General features: G+C 42.1%; 1 protein-coding gene across 1 annotated transcript in view; it reads right to left on the bottom strand.

Annotated features, from left to right (window-relative positions):
- Positions 1-1,048: 1,048 nt before the first annotated feature.
- kif5aa (kinesin family member 5A, a) overlaps positions 1,049-14,887 on the bottom strand; it is a 43,672-nt gene continuing 29,833 nt past the window's right edge. The window contains exons 16-29 of the mRNA XM_079619434.1: positions 14,431-14,619; positions 13,581-13,698; positions 9,770-9,828; positions 9,432-9,538; positions 9,229-9,330; positions 8,568-8,628; positions 7,691-7,762; positions 7,503-7,607; positions 5,525-5,741; positions 4,592-4,724; positions 4,450-4,514; positions 2,292-2,319; positions 2,101-2,188; positions 1,049-2,023 (exon numbers count right to left, since the gene is read on the bottom strand). Of these exons, the coding sequence (XP_079475560.1) occupies positions 2,110-2,188; positions 2,292-2,319; positions 4,450-4,514; positions 4,592-4,724; positions 5,525-5,741; positions 7,503-7,607; positions 7,691-7,762; positions 8,568-8,628; positions 9,229-9,330; positions 9,432-9,538; positions 9,770-9,828; positions 13,581-13,698; positions 14,431-14,619 (1,335 nt within the window). The 3' untranslated portion in view covers positions 1,049-2,023; positions 2,101-2,109. The remainder of the gene's footprint in view (positions 2,024-2,100; positions 2,189-2,291; positions 2,320-4,449; positions 4,515-4,591; positions 4,725-5,524; positions 5,742-7,502; positions 7,608-7,690; positions 7,763-8,567; positions 8,629-9,228; positions 9,331-9,431; positions 9,539-9,769; positions 9,829-13,580; positions 13,699-14,430; positions 14,620-14,887) is intronic.

Below are 14,887 nucleotides of genomic sequence, written 5' to 3' on the forward strand. Positions count from 1 at the left end.
GACGAGACGCTGTGTTCTGAAGTGCGACTCAAAAGCAAACTTTTTTCATCTGCCCAAGGAGGAGCATTTGAAGACTAAGTGGCTACAATTCATATATACAGCTATACCACAGAAGTATAGTCCGAGCCTTGTGCTTTGTTCGCGCCATTTTGAAGACGATTGCTTTTTAAATGCACTCAAACTTGGATTCGCGAGCCGCTGATATTGAAGAAAGGTTCAGTTCCAAGTGTATTTGCATCAGCTTCCTCCTCCGTATCACAACCTGTAAGTGTTATTAATAATTGTTGCTTTTATGTTTTATGTAGCATGCTTAATAATTATTTTGTCTGTTGTGTAAGCACCGTTTAGCTTCTAGGTCTTCAATGGCAATTGTATTGAGATATGTGAAGTGTTTGTCGTTGTTTTCGGAGTTGTCTTAAAGAATAGAATAATACCTCGTAGTAACGTAACTGCAATTTTTATTTATTTTTATTTTTGTAAAAACGTTATGTTTATGCATCGGGCTAACGCAAACAAAGACTGATTGTGCTTTTACAATATGAACTCTGGGCTATGCTCGCTAACATAACATTAAATTCTTTATCTTATTTTTAGTTTTTTACTACAAACTACAAAGCAGTGGACTATAATAATTATTATAACACGATTTAATTGATAAAAGCATCATTGTACTCCGTGTTAAACAATAAGTATTATCTCTGTAAACACTGCTGGGTCATCTGACCAATCAACGATTAGCGTAGTCGGTGAGAAAATCAGGTAAAAATAAATGCATACGAAAACAAGTGTTTTTTGTCATTGCATGCATGTAAAACTGTTGTTGGGGACTCCCCAAACAACATTATGAACATTTTAAATGTCATAATAGGGGCCCTTTAAAATTACACAACTAAATGAAAATGTATTCTGAGTTTTAGTGATTGACATTCTCATTGTAGGTAACAATGTTATGTTCTGCAGCAAATGTTATGTGAAAGGAAACATGTAGAACACTAAAGACAGCAGACCTCCTCTTCAAGACACAGAGAAAACGAGGAATCACATTTTTCTTTGAATTACATTTATTTCTCGCATCAGCTTCCAGCAAACTAGCTCACTGTACATATATCACATGAGACAACCTTCAACAAATACCTTGAGTAAATCAGTGGAGCTTTTGCCCAAACTCTCGAGTATTTACTCTTCTAATGGTGACGACAGGGTTTGAAGAAGTGTGAGAAGCAAGCGTTTCCGTGCCAACTAAATCTATGATTATCCTTCATCATAATACAGTTTCTGCGGCCTCACTCACTCATCGACCGGCTAAATATACACGGGAATCAGTCTAAAGACATCCTGAAGGAGAACGGAAAGAAAAGTGTTAGGAACGGAGTCGCACGTTCATCGGAGCTTACGGGAACATCACACACACACAGACGCTTCATTCTGTCCTCCTGATTGGCTGATCAGGATTTTGCGAGAGAAATCAGAGCTGTGATTGGTCAGAGCATTTGTCAGAATACCTGAAGCCTTCAGAACTGTACATCTCTACGATACGTTCTCTTGACAAACCGCAATTTTCATCCCGATCATTTTGATGTGAAAATAAATACAATGCAAATCAAATATTGCTGAAAATGTTGTTTTTCCCATAATTGGAGGTAGTCAGTACTTGAATATAATATTATCAAAATCTACACGATGACACACACAAACACAGTTATATGTGAATCTTCACAACATTGAACCGTCTTTCTTTAAGGCTCAGCAAGACTACAGGGAAGGTATTTCTAGATCTCTTCTGTATTATAATGCAAGCAATATAGATGTGCGTACTCAAATATCCACTGTATATGAGGGTTCATTTACAACCTAACAGACAAACATGCAACAGTGATATACGCGAGACGGGATACATGATGTGACTCTGCATGAGCGATAGAGGAATATTTCATACAATATAAGACAGTACAGAGCCAAGAAGTGTAGGAGTGAAGTCGTGGAGAGATGCGGAGGCTGACCGGCTGCATGCAGACTGGAGTATCTGTGGGACAGAAGTTGAGAACTGATGAAGACGTGTTTCTAAGCTCATTATAAATGTGTGTGTGTGTGTGTGTTTACATTAAATGATTAGCTGGCTGCGGTCTCCTGTTGCATGATGAAGAGTCGTGAAGCATCGTCCGCCATACTGCCACAGTGAACATCACTCCTGAAACACAGAAGCAGTCGGCGGAGGACATAAACACAGATAACTGGAGAATTACAGTTCAGATACAAGTCGATCCATCCCAGCAGAGACAGGGGTCGCTTACCTGTTATCATTAATGTCTGTGCTATTTCCTGAAAGCATAAAGGAACAGAATGAAAGGTTACAACTGTTACAAGTAAAAACATAGTGTCAAAGAAAAGCTGGTTCTGGCCCTTTAAACCTGCTACTCTTTATCATCAGAAGCCTGGAGCCGGGTTCAGATCTCTTTTATTTTTGACCTCATGTCAGATTTGGATGCACTGTATCCATCAAAAAAGGACGAGAGTTAGCCGACATGTTCACACCGGACGCGAATAGCGTGTCAGGCGCGAGTGATTATGATTAAGACGTGTTATGCGCGTCAAGTTCACGTGAATTGAGCGTCTGGCGCGTTAAGCACGAATGATTTTATAGTGCTTTTTGTGCATTCATGCGTTTGAAGCGAATTCGCGTCTGCCGCCCGAGTTGAAAAATCTGAACTTCTGCGTCAATTCGCGCCGCGTTAACCAATCAGGAGCTGGCTTCAGCTGTCACGTGGTGAAGTGACGTGTTAAACGGGGGAAGACCCGCTTTTCAGATTATAATGTCATTTTAAATGTTTGGCCTCAATAACTTATTTTGTAATGACTAAATGCCCGCGTGAAAGAATGAATGACATTGTTTAGATGTTAACTATGAATGTGACACTGAACACTTGCAGTCGTCGGCTACATTTCTGAATGAGATGAAGAAAACTCACATAATTAAAGAAGTCGTTTGACCGACGTTATAAAGAGTCATTCATGTATTTTAACGTTTCATATAATAGAACCGAAGCTATAGTTTGTGATAGCGGCAGACGTCAGGAGGACTAGCCGAGGTGAGGCTGCTCCAGCGGGTTACATGAGCGCTGAGCGCCCGCTGATCAGCTGGATCTCACAAATGTTTTAAATAGGCGCTATCTTTATAAACAAACCACAGATTTGAGCTTTAAACAACTACATTCTCGACTGAACAACTCTTAAAACTACATTTCGTGACACAATAACAGTATTATTTAAAAATTTCCCGCCTAGCACTTCCCTCTCCCAGAAGAAGAGGATTTTGCCTCGGACGCGCGTCCATTTCGCTCCAAACGCTTGCTTTTTACGTTTTCCTTTTCGCTTTGGACGCGCGAATGCATTCAAAATGTTCAAGCGTCAAACAAGACGCGGCAGGTGCGAGTTTGACGCGCTATTCGCGTCCGGTGTGAATGCACAGTAAGAGTGCAGATCTCTCCCATTATATGGGCACTATGGCACTGGCACATGACAATATATGAACTATAAAGATAACGATAAAGATAACTATATTTGCGTCCACACCAACGAACGGTAACAGTGTTTATTCTAAGCTCGCGTGCGCTGCGGTTTCAAAGTGTGTACAACGCCATTGAACATGTTTCTGCTGTTCTTTTACGGCTTTAACCAGCAGATGTCCTCAGCACGCTGTGTTTCGAGGGAAGCTAGTGTAATCGAACTAATAATCTAACAGAGAATCAATATCGTGGAGTAAAAACAACACCTAGACTTTTTCAAAGCAACTTTAAAGGAAGCAAGACTGACGTGGAATGAGCGATCTTCTGTTTATTCAGAGAGTGTGAACACTTGTTTTCTTGAAAAGGGACATGACTTGTCAAACAGTGCTGGATTTATCTGGACCTCGCGATTAACTTCTCCACACTGTCGTCTGCCATTTTAAACACGCGAGCCATTATATTAGAGTGGATTCTGATAGGCTGTCAGTGTTTTATCGGTCTACAGCTGGAAAGGAAATCGTTCTGAAAGTGATCCCGGCGATATCGTTATCGTTATAGCTGTGGTGTGAACTCTGCTATTCTTTAAAACTCAGAACGATTTTTAGAACTATATTGTTATCGGTATCGGTATCGCCCTTTAGCATGAACAGGCCTAAAGAGACAGGGATGTTATCCTCGTTCCTGGTCCTGGAGAGCCGCAGTCCCGCAGTGTTTAGTTACAGTCCTCAAGACACTGTTGTTCTTTAAACAACACGTTACTGCGGTCAATGTTGGAGATCTGTTTAAACTGCTGACCTCTGGTCTACACCTACACACGATCCCTTCCATCTATAACTTTATTTTCCCTGTTCATCTAGAATAAAATGATTGTATTTCCAGATATCAAGTATGAGTGCGGTGTATAGATGTTGTTTTCGTGGTGTCAGACACACACACACACACTCACCGTTCTCCACGTCGAGCGGACAGGAGCTCAGTATGTCTATGGATCTCACAGTGCTGTATCCAACACTGAAAGGAAGAGAGGACAGATGAGAGGAGGAGACGAGAGACAGAGCACACACACTCACACACACACACACACTCACGGGTTGGTTTTCTTCTCCTCCTGCAGGAACAGAGCGTTGCTGTAGGACGTGGCCGGTTTGCTGGAGCGGGGTGTGCTGGAGAAGCTGGTGGGGGACGTGGCCGAGACGTGGTGTCCGGGTCTCACTGGCTTAGCTGTCGGGTTAGGACACACACAGCATGATGAGACACACACGTGTACGGACACAGACACACACACCATGATGAGACACACGTGTACGGACACAGAGATTATGATGGAAAGGGAATCAGCAAAACGGTGTTGTTAGTGTGAGCACCAGTGACGGCTTGGCGGATTTAGGGTTACATCCATAAAGTTGAGCAGTTTTATTATTGAATTATTAGGCAACACTTTACAATAAGGTTCATTACATTAGTTATTACAGGCTCTGTGGAATGCTTGATTCTGATTGGTCAATCACACATCCAGGGGTGTGATATTCCCAGATAACAGCAGAACTCAGAAACACCGGCTCATCCGGGTCAGTGAGGTCAGCAGCGCTACACACTCGCTAGGAACCGTTTACTCCGTGAAAGTTTTGCTTTTGGTGGGCTAATAAAATATTAAAACTCAAATCAATATTTTGTGTAGTTGTTTAATTATGCCATCCAGTGTCGTGGACCATTTTGTGACTATTGTTTTGTACACTGTTGGATTATAAGATACAAACAGGCACGATTTTAAAACAGTTTAATCTCAAATCAAAAACTCTCCATAGTTATGTGTTGAAATGCTGAGTAATGAGTGTTATGACTGGACACCGCATCTCTAATGTCCGTCTAGTCTGATCTCTGGTACGGTGAATAACTCATGGCTGACTCCGCTTCGTGTCGAGCCTAACAACGCCGAGACTTATTCCCCGTACGGCGCTAGCCTCCAGTACCTTATAGCTCATATTATATCAGTATATATGACTGCGCAGTGCGAGCTGTACCGATCTGAGCGGCGTTGGGCCGGCGTAGAGGATAGCGCAGGCGCATGGCGTCCCGGATGCGCTCCACTTCCTGCTGGTAGCGGCGCCGGTCGTTCATGGCGCCCTGCTTGGCGTCCTTCAGTGCTGTCTCCAGCGCCCGAACCCGCTCAGCCGTAGAACGAAGACGCTTCTCCAGCTTCGGAAGCTCACAGCGCAGATCTGCGTTATCACGTACCAGCTGCACACACAGGTCACTAGCATTTAGTGTTAGCATACATCAGAAATACAGGGACACAACATCATGCAGGAGCTTACTCTGTTCCTGCTCAAAACTGAAAAACAGGGAAAATCTGTGTTGATCACGCTTTATATGTTAAACATTTTATGCGGTTTGGCTGTTCGTTTCCACGACAACGGCGTTTTGGGCGCCTAAAAAAGTCAAACTTTTAAAAGTTTTTAAAAACGTCTCCGTGTAAACAATAAAACCGTGAATCTCTGGAGACGATGGCGTCATGCTCGTGTGTATTACGTGTTCAGACTATAGTCATGTGATGTAGCGCCATCTAAAGGCCTGGCAGCAGAATGCAGCGGTTTCACGGATCCGAATGGGGAGCGTTTCGACAATGGTGTCGTCTGTACGCGGAAAACTCAAAGGAAAAAACTTCTCCGTTTTAAGCATATCGTTGTCGTGTAAACGTACACTGAGATTAAACTGACCAATTCATATGGATTACTTTTACAGCCTTTTCAGGAGCTTTATGAAACGTAGAACATTTTGATTGTGTAGTTTTCAATGGATGGACAAAAATGATATGCAGAAATGTATGTAAGGCTTCAAGTGAAATCGAAGAACGAACTGGTGTGACGTCGATTAGTGCAAAATGTTCCAAACAGCCTCTGGACTGCCATTGGTCTGTGGTGATGATGTCATAGGTGGGTGTGTCTCAGAGGCTCCGCCTTCTCTGAGGAGTAAATCTTCCACTTCTTCCGCTTTATAGTAGAAACTAAAGCTATATTAATTGAAAGCGACGCTGACACGTTTTTTCACGTTTAATATTGTAAATGTGCTTGCTTTTAAGCAATCTATTGTTGTGACTAAACTGCAGAGCCGCTGCAACTATCTCCGCATCACTATGATCAGATGCTTTCTGAACTGCTGTTTTCTACACGACAGACATATTTACATATTCATCTGTATTTGGGTCATTGACGGATAAGGTTTTTAAAGTGTAAAAATATATAACGGAGATATAATTCATTTTGAAACCATTTTTTAGTTTACCTAGGTGTTAATAATAAGATTATGTGGTTTGTACAATCAATTAACACTGCTTTTGTAATTTTTTACAGGAATGAATTTCTAAACCAAAAAAAGTCATTCGGTTTAACCATGAATATATTTAAAATTATTAATTTGCAGATAATTATTCATGAACAAACCTGAATAGACATTGATGTTGAGATATGAATGATGTCACATCCCGTCACATGATGTTGACCGCATGACTTTATCCAAAATGGTGCCTTTATATTGGTTACTCCGAATGACATCAATGAAATTTATTTTTCCGGACATTCTTTCTCATAACAAAGCAATGACTTCTACACATAATTTTAATACTGATTTGCACTATGTTTATATATAATGTTATAAAATCATGCCAGAATAAAAAATATATACATTTACATTTTAAGATATTTTAATCACAAATGAAATGGCTGTATTGGCCTTCGGACGGTTAAACCGAATGACCTTTTGACACTTCAAAATCTTTAAAATACCTTTATATGTAGTTAAATATAATTAAAACATTTTGGATTGAATAGAAGAGATCAAGTTGTACTACCTTACATACTTTGGATGTCATATCTTTGTTTTTTATATTATAATTAAGGCCTTCGGACAAAAAAATGACCCGTCACGTCATTTACATATTCATATCGGGACCTTGAGAATTAATTTACAGAAATGTATTGTATGCTGAAAGTGCATCCTGACCTGTTTATGAACCTTTGTAAGCTGATCCAGGTTGTTTTCAAGAAAGGAAATCTTCTGTTTCTGAGTGTTAGACCCCCCACTATCATCAGGTCCAATTTCTGTACTCTGTGTGAGGAAAACACGTCAGAAAGACACACCACAGTGGACATTTGTTAAGCAGGATATCCATGTTCACATGCGGAACTCACTTTTTTAACCCGAGTCGTGAGGTCTTGAACGAACAGCTTGCGCAGGTTGTGGAGGGTCTGGAGTTCCCGAGCCTGAGACAGAGAGAGAAGCTGCTATATGAGACCGCAGACAAGTAGATGAAAAGTGAAATATCTGTTTAGGTTATTAACACGTTCAGTTTCAAGACAACAAGACATGGCCCTAAAGATGATTGACAATCAATGTCATGAAGACATATGCTGAATGTTCAAGCCCTGATTCAGCAACTACAAGAGCTCAGTCAGTTCTCCACTAAAGATCTATTCATTATCCACCAAATGGTGTGATCTGAGGTTTGAGGTTGTTATCCTTTCAGAGCAGCAGGGGGAGCTCACGCACACACAACATGAGGATATCTGGAAGTCCAGTATCAACAGGAACTCAGTGAAGACACAGATGTATTGATAGAGGAAATATGAAACACAAATAAGTACTTGATTATGACAGTAAGTGATCTGGCTGTTCTTCAAGTGTTTCTGTTATTTTAGTAATGTGTATTAATTTATCATGCCAATGGTTAGCATGTGTATCTTCCGATTAAATCTGTAAATAAAACTGTGATGGGGTTTCAGCAAACTCTCTAAAATGACATCATCATGGTGCAGAAATTCAGATGAGAATGATGTAAAAGAAGGAACTGTAGAATAAGAGGAAGAGTTTGGGTTACACTTTATTTTACGTGTCAATTGTTACGTTACATGTAGTTATTATAGTGATAACTATAAATTATGCAAAATTAAACCAAACCAAACATAATCCTAACCCTATACTAAGGTAAGTACATGTAGTTACTTAATATTACTCAGTACAAAGACACCTCAGAATAAAGTGTGAGCAGAGTTTGCATGAGAAACTTACAACAGTCTCCTCAAGGCCCCTGAGATCCTGTTTGGACTGCTCGTGTCTCTCCTGTTGAAAGCTGAGGAGAAAACTCAAACTTTAACACGCATTAAACAGTCATTGCACACTGTAGCATCCCGTAAAGGGATCATGCTCTTGAACAAAGTCTTGATGTAGTGTCTGGGCTCGACTAGAACAGGTTTTCCTGCTTGAATGTTGATTATTTTCCCCATATTCACCATTGTTGCGGCTCCTCTCTTCCCAGTCTGTCAGTAACGCTCTGTTTACTTCCTGTCTCTATGAAGCCCCTCCTTCTGAAAAGCACACTGTGTTCTGATTGGTTGGTTGGAGCAGTGTGTTGTGATTGGTCGAGTGTTTAGAGTGTGTTTGGGAAATGTCCCGCCCCTTACCATAACCGCCAGTTTAACACACTACTAACTAACTCAACCAGGCCCCGCCCCTTTATTCTGCATATTAATTATTATAATGAGGAATATTGTGGCGTGTTCGTTCCCGGAAGAAACTCAAGACTACAATGTCAGAAACACTGATATAGAGAAGAACTCAACATTACACACTAAAGCCAGATGAACATGGAAATCTCAGAATAGGCCCTCTTTAACACTCACAACATGATCAAACAATCTCAGTGTATTTGTGTAATAGTATAAACACGTACGACATCTGCTCCAAGCAGGCACTCTTGGTGTCGTCCTGCATTTTCAGGTTACTGAAGCTGGACCGCACATGAGCCAGCTCCAGCTCGAGAGCCTGATTCTTGCTGCAAGACAAGTCACGACACCATCAGCACCTCATTCACAACATACAGTGATTATACTACAGCGTGTAATGCTATCAGAAGACACTGGAACTGAGACTGACTCGGTAAGGTCGTCAATGAGTCGCTGTTTCTCATTAATTTCGTCCCGCAGGTGGCTGAGCTGCTTCTGACGAGACTCCGCGTGGAGAGATGGGCGGACAGCGGCCTTCTACACAGACACACACACATAAACATTCGCAATGACTCGTGTGACATTAGTCCAATAACATTTAACACACCTTGCTAGTGTCCATGTGTTTGACTGCTATTAGTCAAGGCTATTTTTTAATAATAACCACATCATGTACAACATCTCTCTTATCATAATATGTATGTGTCCCTTACACTAGTCACAGGACCGTTAATGTATAAATACTAGACACATGTATGTCCGACTTACTTTCCCTTCAGCCTCTCTGTCAGCCTTCTCTCCTCCATCCAGTTCTGCCACATTACTCTCTGGTAAACATAAATACAGAACCATTAATGTAACAGAGCAGAAGCTGAATCTGAAATAGATTCCAGTCTTTTCGATTTTTGATGTTCTAATAAAGGAAACCCAGAAGACCAATCATTTAGAAAAGATTTAGCATGCTAAGTCTGCACAGATCTTCAGAGAGCTCTGACTTTGGTGAATGTAGCTTGTAGTTGAATTTCAATTAGCCTTAGAAGAATAAAGAAAGGTTTGTCAAGCAGTCTGAAAGTTTTAAAAGCTTCCCTGTCTCCTTTTTTGGTGGCCCGACCCTGGCTGGAGTTTCTCTTTTTAACTGCAAAGAGAAATAACACCTAAGGTGGGAAATTAAAACGAGCCCCAATCATGTGCTGTTTATTTTGACCAACAGAGGGCGCTGGTCCATACGGCAACGTTAAGTTGTTATCATTTATCTTCTACTAATTACTTGCTCATGCAAGTTTTGCATTGAAAACTGGACAAGAATAAACAACCACAAAAGGATCATGTAATCGTTATCATCTTCAAAGTAGATGCCGCCCATTGTACATTGCACCGGTCCCATAATCGTTTCCTTGCAGGTACTATGCCCAAAACGGGAAGGCCCCTTCGGATGAGCCCGACTGAGTCTCATGGACCAGATCCTGGCCACCAGATGTCCATCTAAGAGATCCTCTCCCAGGTCTGCATCCAGGACAGGGCCCCCATTTCCCTCTTCCAATTTGTAGAGGGCCGGTAACACTTTATTTTGATGGTCCCTTTTGAACATTGTGTTAACTATAAGTAACTGTGCAACTACATGTCAACTAACTCTCATTAGAGTATTAGTCGACTGTCTGCTTAATATCTGCAAACTCTTTATTGTGATGCTCCTCCAACAGACACTCAACTGACTATGAGGAACTTTGCAACTACATGCCAACTTATTCTAACCCTAACCCTACCAGTCTACTAACGCTCTACTAACACTCTAATGATAGTTAGCAGACATGAAGGGGCAATGTTACTTATAGACAACAGAATGTGTTAAAGGGAGCATCCAAATAAAGTGAAACCGGCGAGCCAACCAGGAGCTAAAGATCTGGACAATACCTTGTCTAGGGTCACTGACACACTCGTACTCCTCCACCGTGTTAAGCAGGGGATCCAAGGATGGTCGGATAGGGAGTAAGTTGCTGCCTCAAGTGGAGGAGTTCAAATATCTTGTTTACGATTGGGGGTCGGTCGGATCATGAGAAGATCATTGGTGCTGTGAAGGCAGTAATGCAGTTGTACCAGAATGTCGTAGTGAAGCAATAGCTGTGCAATAAAGTTGAAGCTCTTGATTTACCAGTCCATCTATGTTCTGACCTTCACCTATGGTCAGGCGCGCGGGAAGTCATTTTCGACAGGGGGTGCTGGCGGCGGCGGCGGGGTGGGGATACTGACACACAATCAAAGACAGTACATTTTATTCCCCGTGCTATACAGTTCTGCAGGAAGGGGCGTTTGTTTATAAAACAGGATGGGTCGTTAGGCAGCTTAGGGGGGTTCGGGAGCATGCTCCCCCGAGAAATTTTGGATTTCTCGGACCTACATATGTGCATTTTAAGGTGTTTGAAGGCCAACAAATTGGAATACAATAGAAGCAAATAATTAATAAAAATACGTTTATTTGTATTATGTACAAACTTTTGTTTCGTCATGTTTTCATAGCTCAATAGCGTTTCGGTGTGCTCAGATGTGCGCGCGCTGCGGTCGCTAGGAAACATGCACAGACGCGCGCGGACATGGATTTCTGTCGCGCAGGAATGTTTATTTTAAAACAACCACAAGTAGATTAAGTGTTCATAAACCGCATAACGGCCAAAAAAAGGCCTAAGTGCCACAAAGTAACAGACTATGCAAATCTGTCTTATCCGAGGGACATTCTTAAACGCTTAACGATCCTTTATATAAATCTGGGCCTGTATGGCGGCAGGAAAAAGACGCAGAGATGTAAGACACCGTGTCTCTACCTTACGATGATTTCGCTACACCAAAGGTACCGGGAAGTTCGCCGGCGGGAACTACAGTAGCTTGTCCTTCTCGTAGTAGTTGCGCAACTTGTGTGTGGGCCGTGAGTGTGCGTGCTGCGTAGGCGCGTCAAGGCACATCTGATTGGCTAATACTACACACTGAAGATAAATTAAATAATTTTTAATTAAATAATAACTAAAATGATCCATCTCTTCATCCCACACACCAAACGTGACATACAAAATGTCGTGGAACAGAAACAACAACCAGAAATATTTATAAGCTATCATTTTATTGTCATCACAGTTTGCCAAAGGGGGTGCTGCAGCGCCAACAGCACCTGCAGCACCCCTAGTTCCCGCGTCCATGCCTATGGTCAACTATGGTCTGAAATTATTTTCCTCTCCAGGGTGTGTGGGCTGATCCTGAGAGACAGCTCTGCTATTCGGGAGAGACTTTGATTAGAGCTGAAGTTCCTCTTTACTGAACGGTGGCAGTTGAGGTGGTTCTGGCATCTAGTGATGAGGCCTCCCGGTGGAGCTCTTCCGGCATGTTCAACTGAGATCCCCGGGTAATAATAATAATATTAGTAATGCGTTATACTTATATAATGCTTTTCTTGCTACTCAAAGCACTTTACATATGGAAAGGGGAATCTCCTGAACCAGCACCTGGATGAAGCGACAGCAGCCATATTGTGCCAGAACGCCACAGAGAGTCAGGACCTCAGTTTAACGTCTCATCTGAAGGACTTTTTGACAGTATAGTGTCCCTGTCACTTTACTGGGGCGTTAGGACCCACACAGACCACAGGGTGAGCGCCCCCTGTTGGCCTCACTTACACCTCTTCCAGCAGCAACATAGTTTTCCAGGAGTCTCCCATCCAGGTACTGACCAGACTAAACCCTGCTTAGCTTCAGTGTGGGACCAGTCTTGGGCTTCAGGGTGATATGGCTGTGGCAGGTAGATCTAGGACGGGTAGGCCTTGGGATCCCCCAGGAGGAGGTGGGGTAAGTTGTAGATGAAAAGGACGTACGGGCAGCCCTAATTAGCCAGCTGCCACCAGGACCTGGTCCAGCATAAGCACCAGGAGAATGGATGGACGAAAGATGTGTGGAGAACTAATGAATGCAGACCTTTCAATTTTGGGTGTACTACCCCTTTAACCATTTATAACCAGCATAATATTGTATAATGCTTAGATGATAATTAATTCAAATACATTTAAAAAATGTAGGAACAACTGTTAAACTACACATCTTTTGTTAATGACTCAGTTATAATAAAGTGTTGTAATATAAATATATATATATTTTTTTTTTAAATCAAGATTCCAGCATCCCTGTGACCCTACAGAGGACATGTGGTTTGGAGAATGAATGCATAGATGGATATTTGACATTGGACTATTCTTTGCGTGGTCTTGTCAGCCCAGGTGTTGTAAGAGGAGTTGAAGCCTTCCCATCGGGATCCTCTATCAGCCCTTACGTTTTGGGTTGTTTATTGCTACTCTGGTTCTCCATGAACAACTCCTGCCTGTCTTCTGGACTTCTCCCTCTGGCTTTACATTATAATAAAGAGATCTGCACATGGATCCTGAACCCGTCTTACACCACACAGGGCGATGTATCTAGACAACTCTAGGAGTTCTGACCGTCAGACGTCTAGAAGTGTGGACATCTATGAAAATATTGCCCTGTCTGGAAATTGGTCATAGAGCCTGAAGGTATGTGCAGAGTTTGTATTTGTGTTTGTATCTTACCCGAGTTCTGCATCATGTAAAGTTCTTCACTGAGAGCATCGTAATTATCCTCCAGCTGTCTCTTCTTTTGCTCCACGTTCTGCATGTACTCGGTGAGAGAGCGAATCTTTGCCTCATGCTGCTCACAGACACACAGACACACAGATAAAACACCACACAGAACACACAGCAGATCTTACTAGCATCAGAAAGACTCATGTCATGTAATGCCAGTCAAACTTGCTTTACTACCAACGATTCTTAGCCGAGATAAAGTGATGTGGACAGATACATATTTGCATGCAACTCAAAACAAGAGCAAACTTACAATTACTGCAATGTTACAAGATAATCATAGTGAACGTAGCGGTTCAGGGCTTTCGCACCGGAGGAAGCTCTTCATAGTTCCTAGAACTATTGCCGGAAGTTCCCGGATTTTGACGCAGGAACTGGGAACGATTTTAGTTCTAGGAACTCGTTTTGGAGGAACTAATTTACTCCTGCTTCAGAGTCACTCTACACCAGCGCTATAGGAACTACAGTGACGGTAGTGTTCGCTGATTGGCCGAACGCACTCCAAACACCAGCACCCGCCATTTTTAAAAAGGCTGTTTAAACACACAGATTACAACCTATTATATATTTACTCCACACACTAACTCTACGGACATGTAAACAGTGATAGATGAGCCTCTTAATCTTTACACTGAGGAGAAAACCCAACACAACTTTGAGGAGACCGAGAGAAACATGATTATGTGTTTCTGCTCAGCAACACTGGACATCACACACAAGCCATATGCTAATAACTCTTCATTACTGTCTACTTTCTGTGTATGACGGTTGTGATAACGCACGCACACACACACACCTGTGAGATGAGCAGCTGGCAGGAGGACAGCTCTCGGCTGGTTTCCTCCATCTTGCGATGGCACTCGAGCTGCATGTTCTCCAGCTGCCGGCAGCGCTTCACCATCGACTTCACCTCAGACTTGATCTTACTGATGTACAGCCGCGCAACAGTGAACTCCTCCTCGATCGCACCGCTGATCTCCACCGGCTACACACACACACACACGTTACACACACATCTGCATCTCAAGGAAAGTGGATTCCCATAATGCCCCCCTTTTGTGTTGAGAAAATGATTTGCATTCTATATTGAATATTGAATAATTTTGCATAACAATCTGCTGACGGCATACATCCCTCAGCCCTGCCTAACCCTAACCCCTCTTTTAATAACTATCACAATATTTCTTCCATGTTTTTTTTTATAACAGTAATCCTCTTTTGTGCCACTTTTTATGCAAAAAATTAAGTGATTA

Source organism: Phoxinus phoxinus (genome assembly GCF_949152265.1).
Source record: "Phoxinus phoxinus genome assembly, chromosome: 7".
NCBI classification, from domain to species: domain Eukaryota; kingdom Metazoa; phylum Chordata; class Actinopteri; order Cypriniformes; family Leuciscidae; genus Phoxinus; species Phoxinus phoxinus.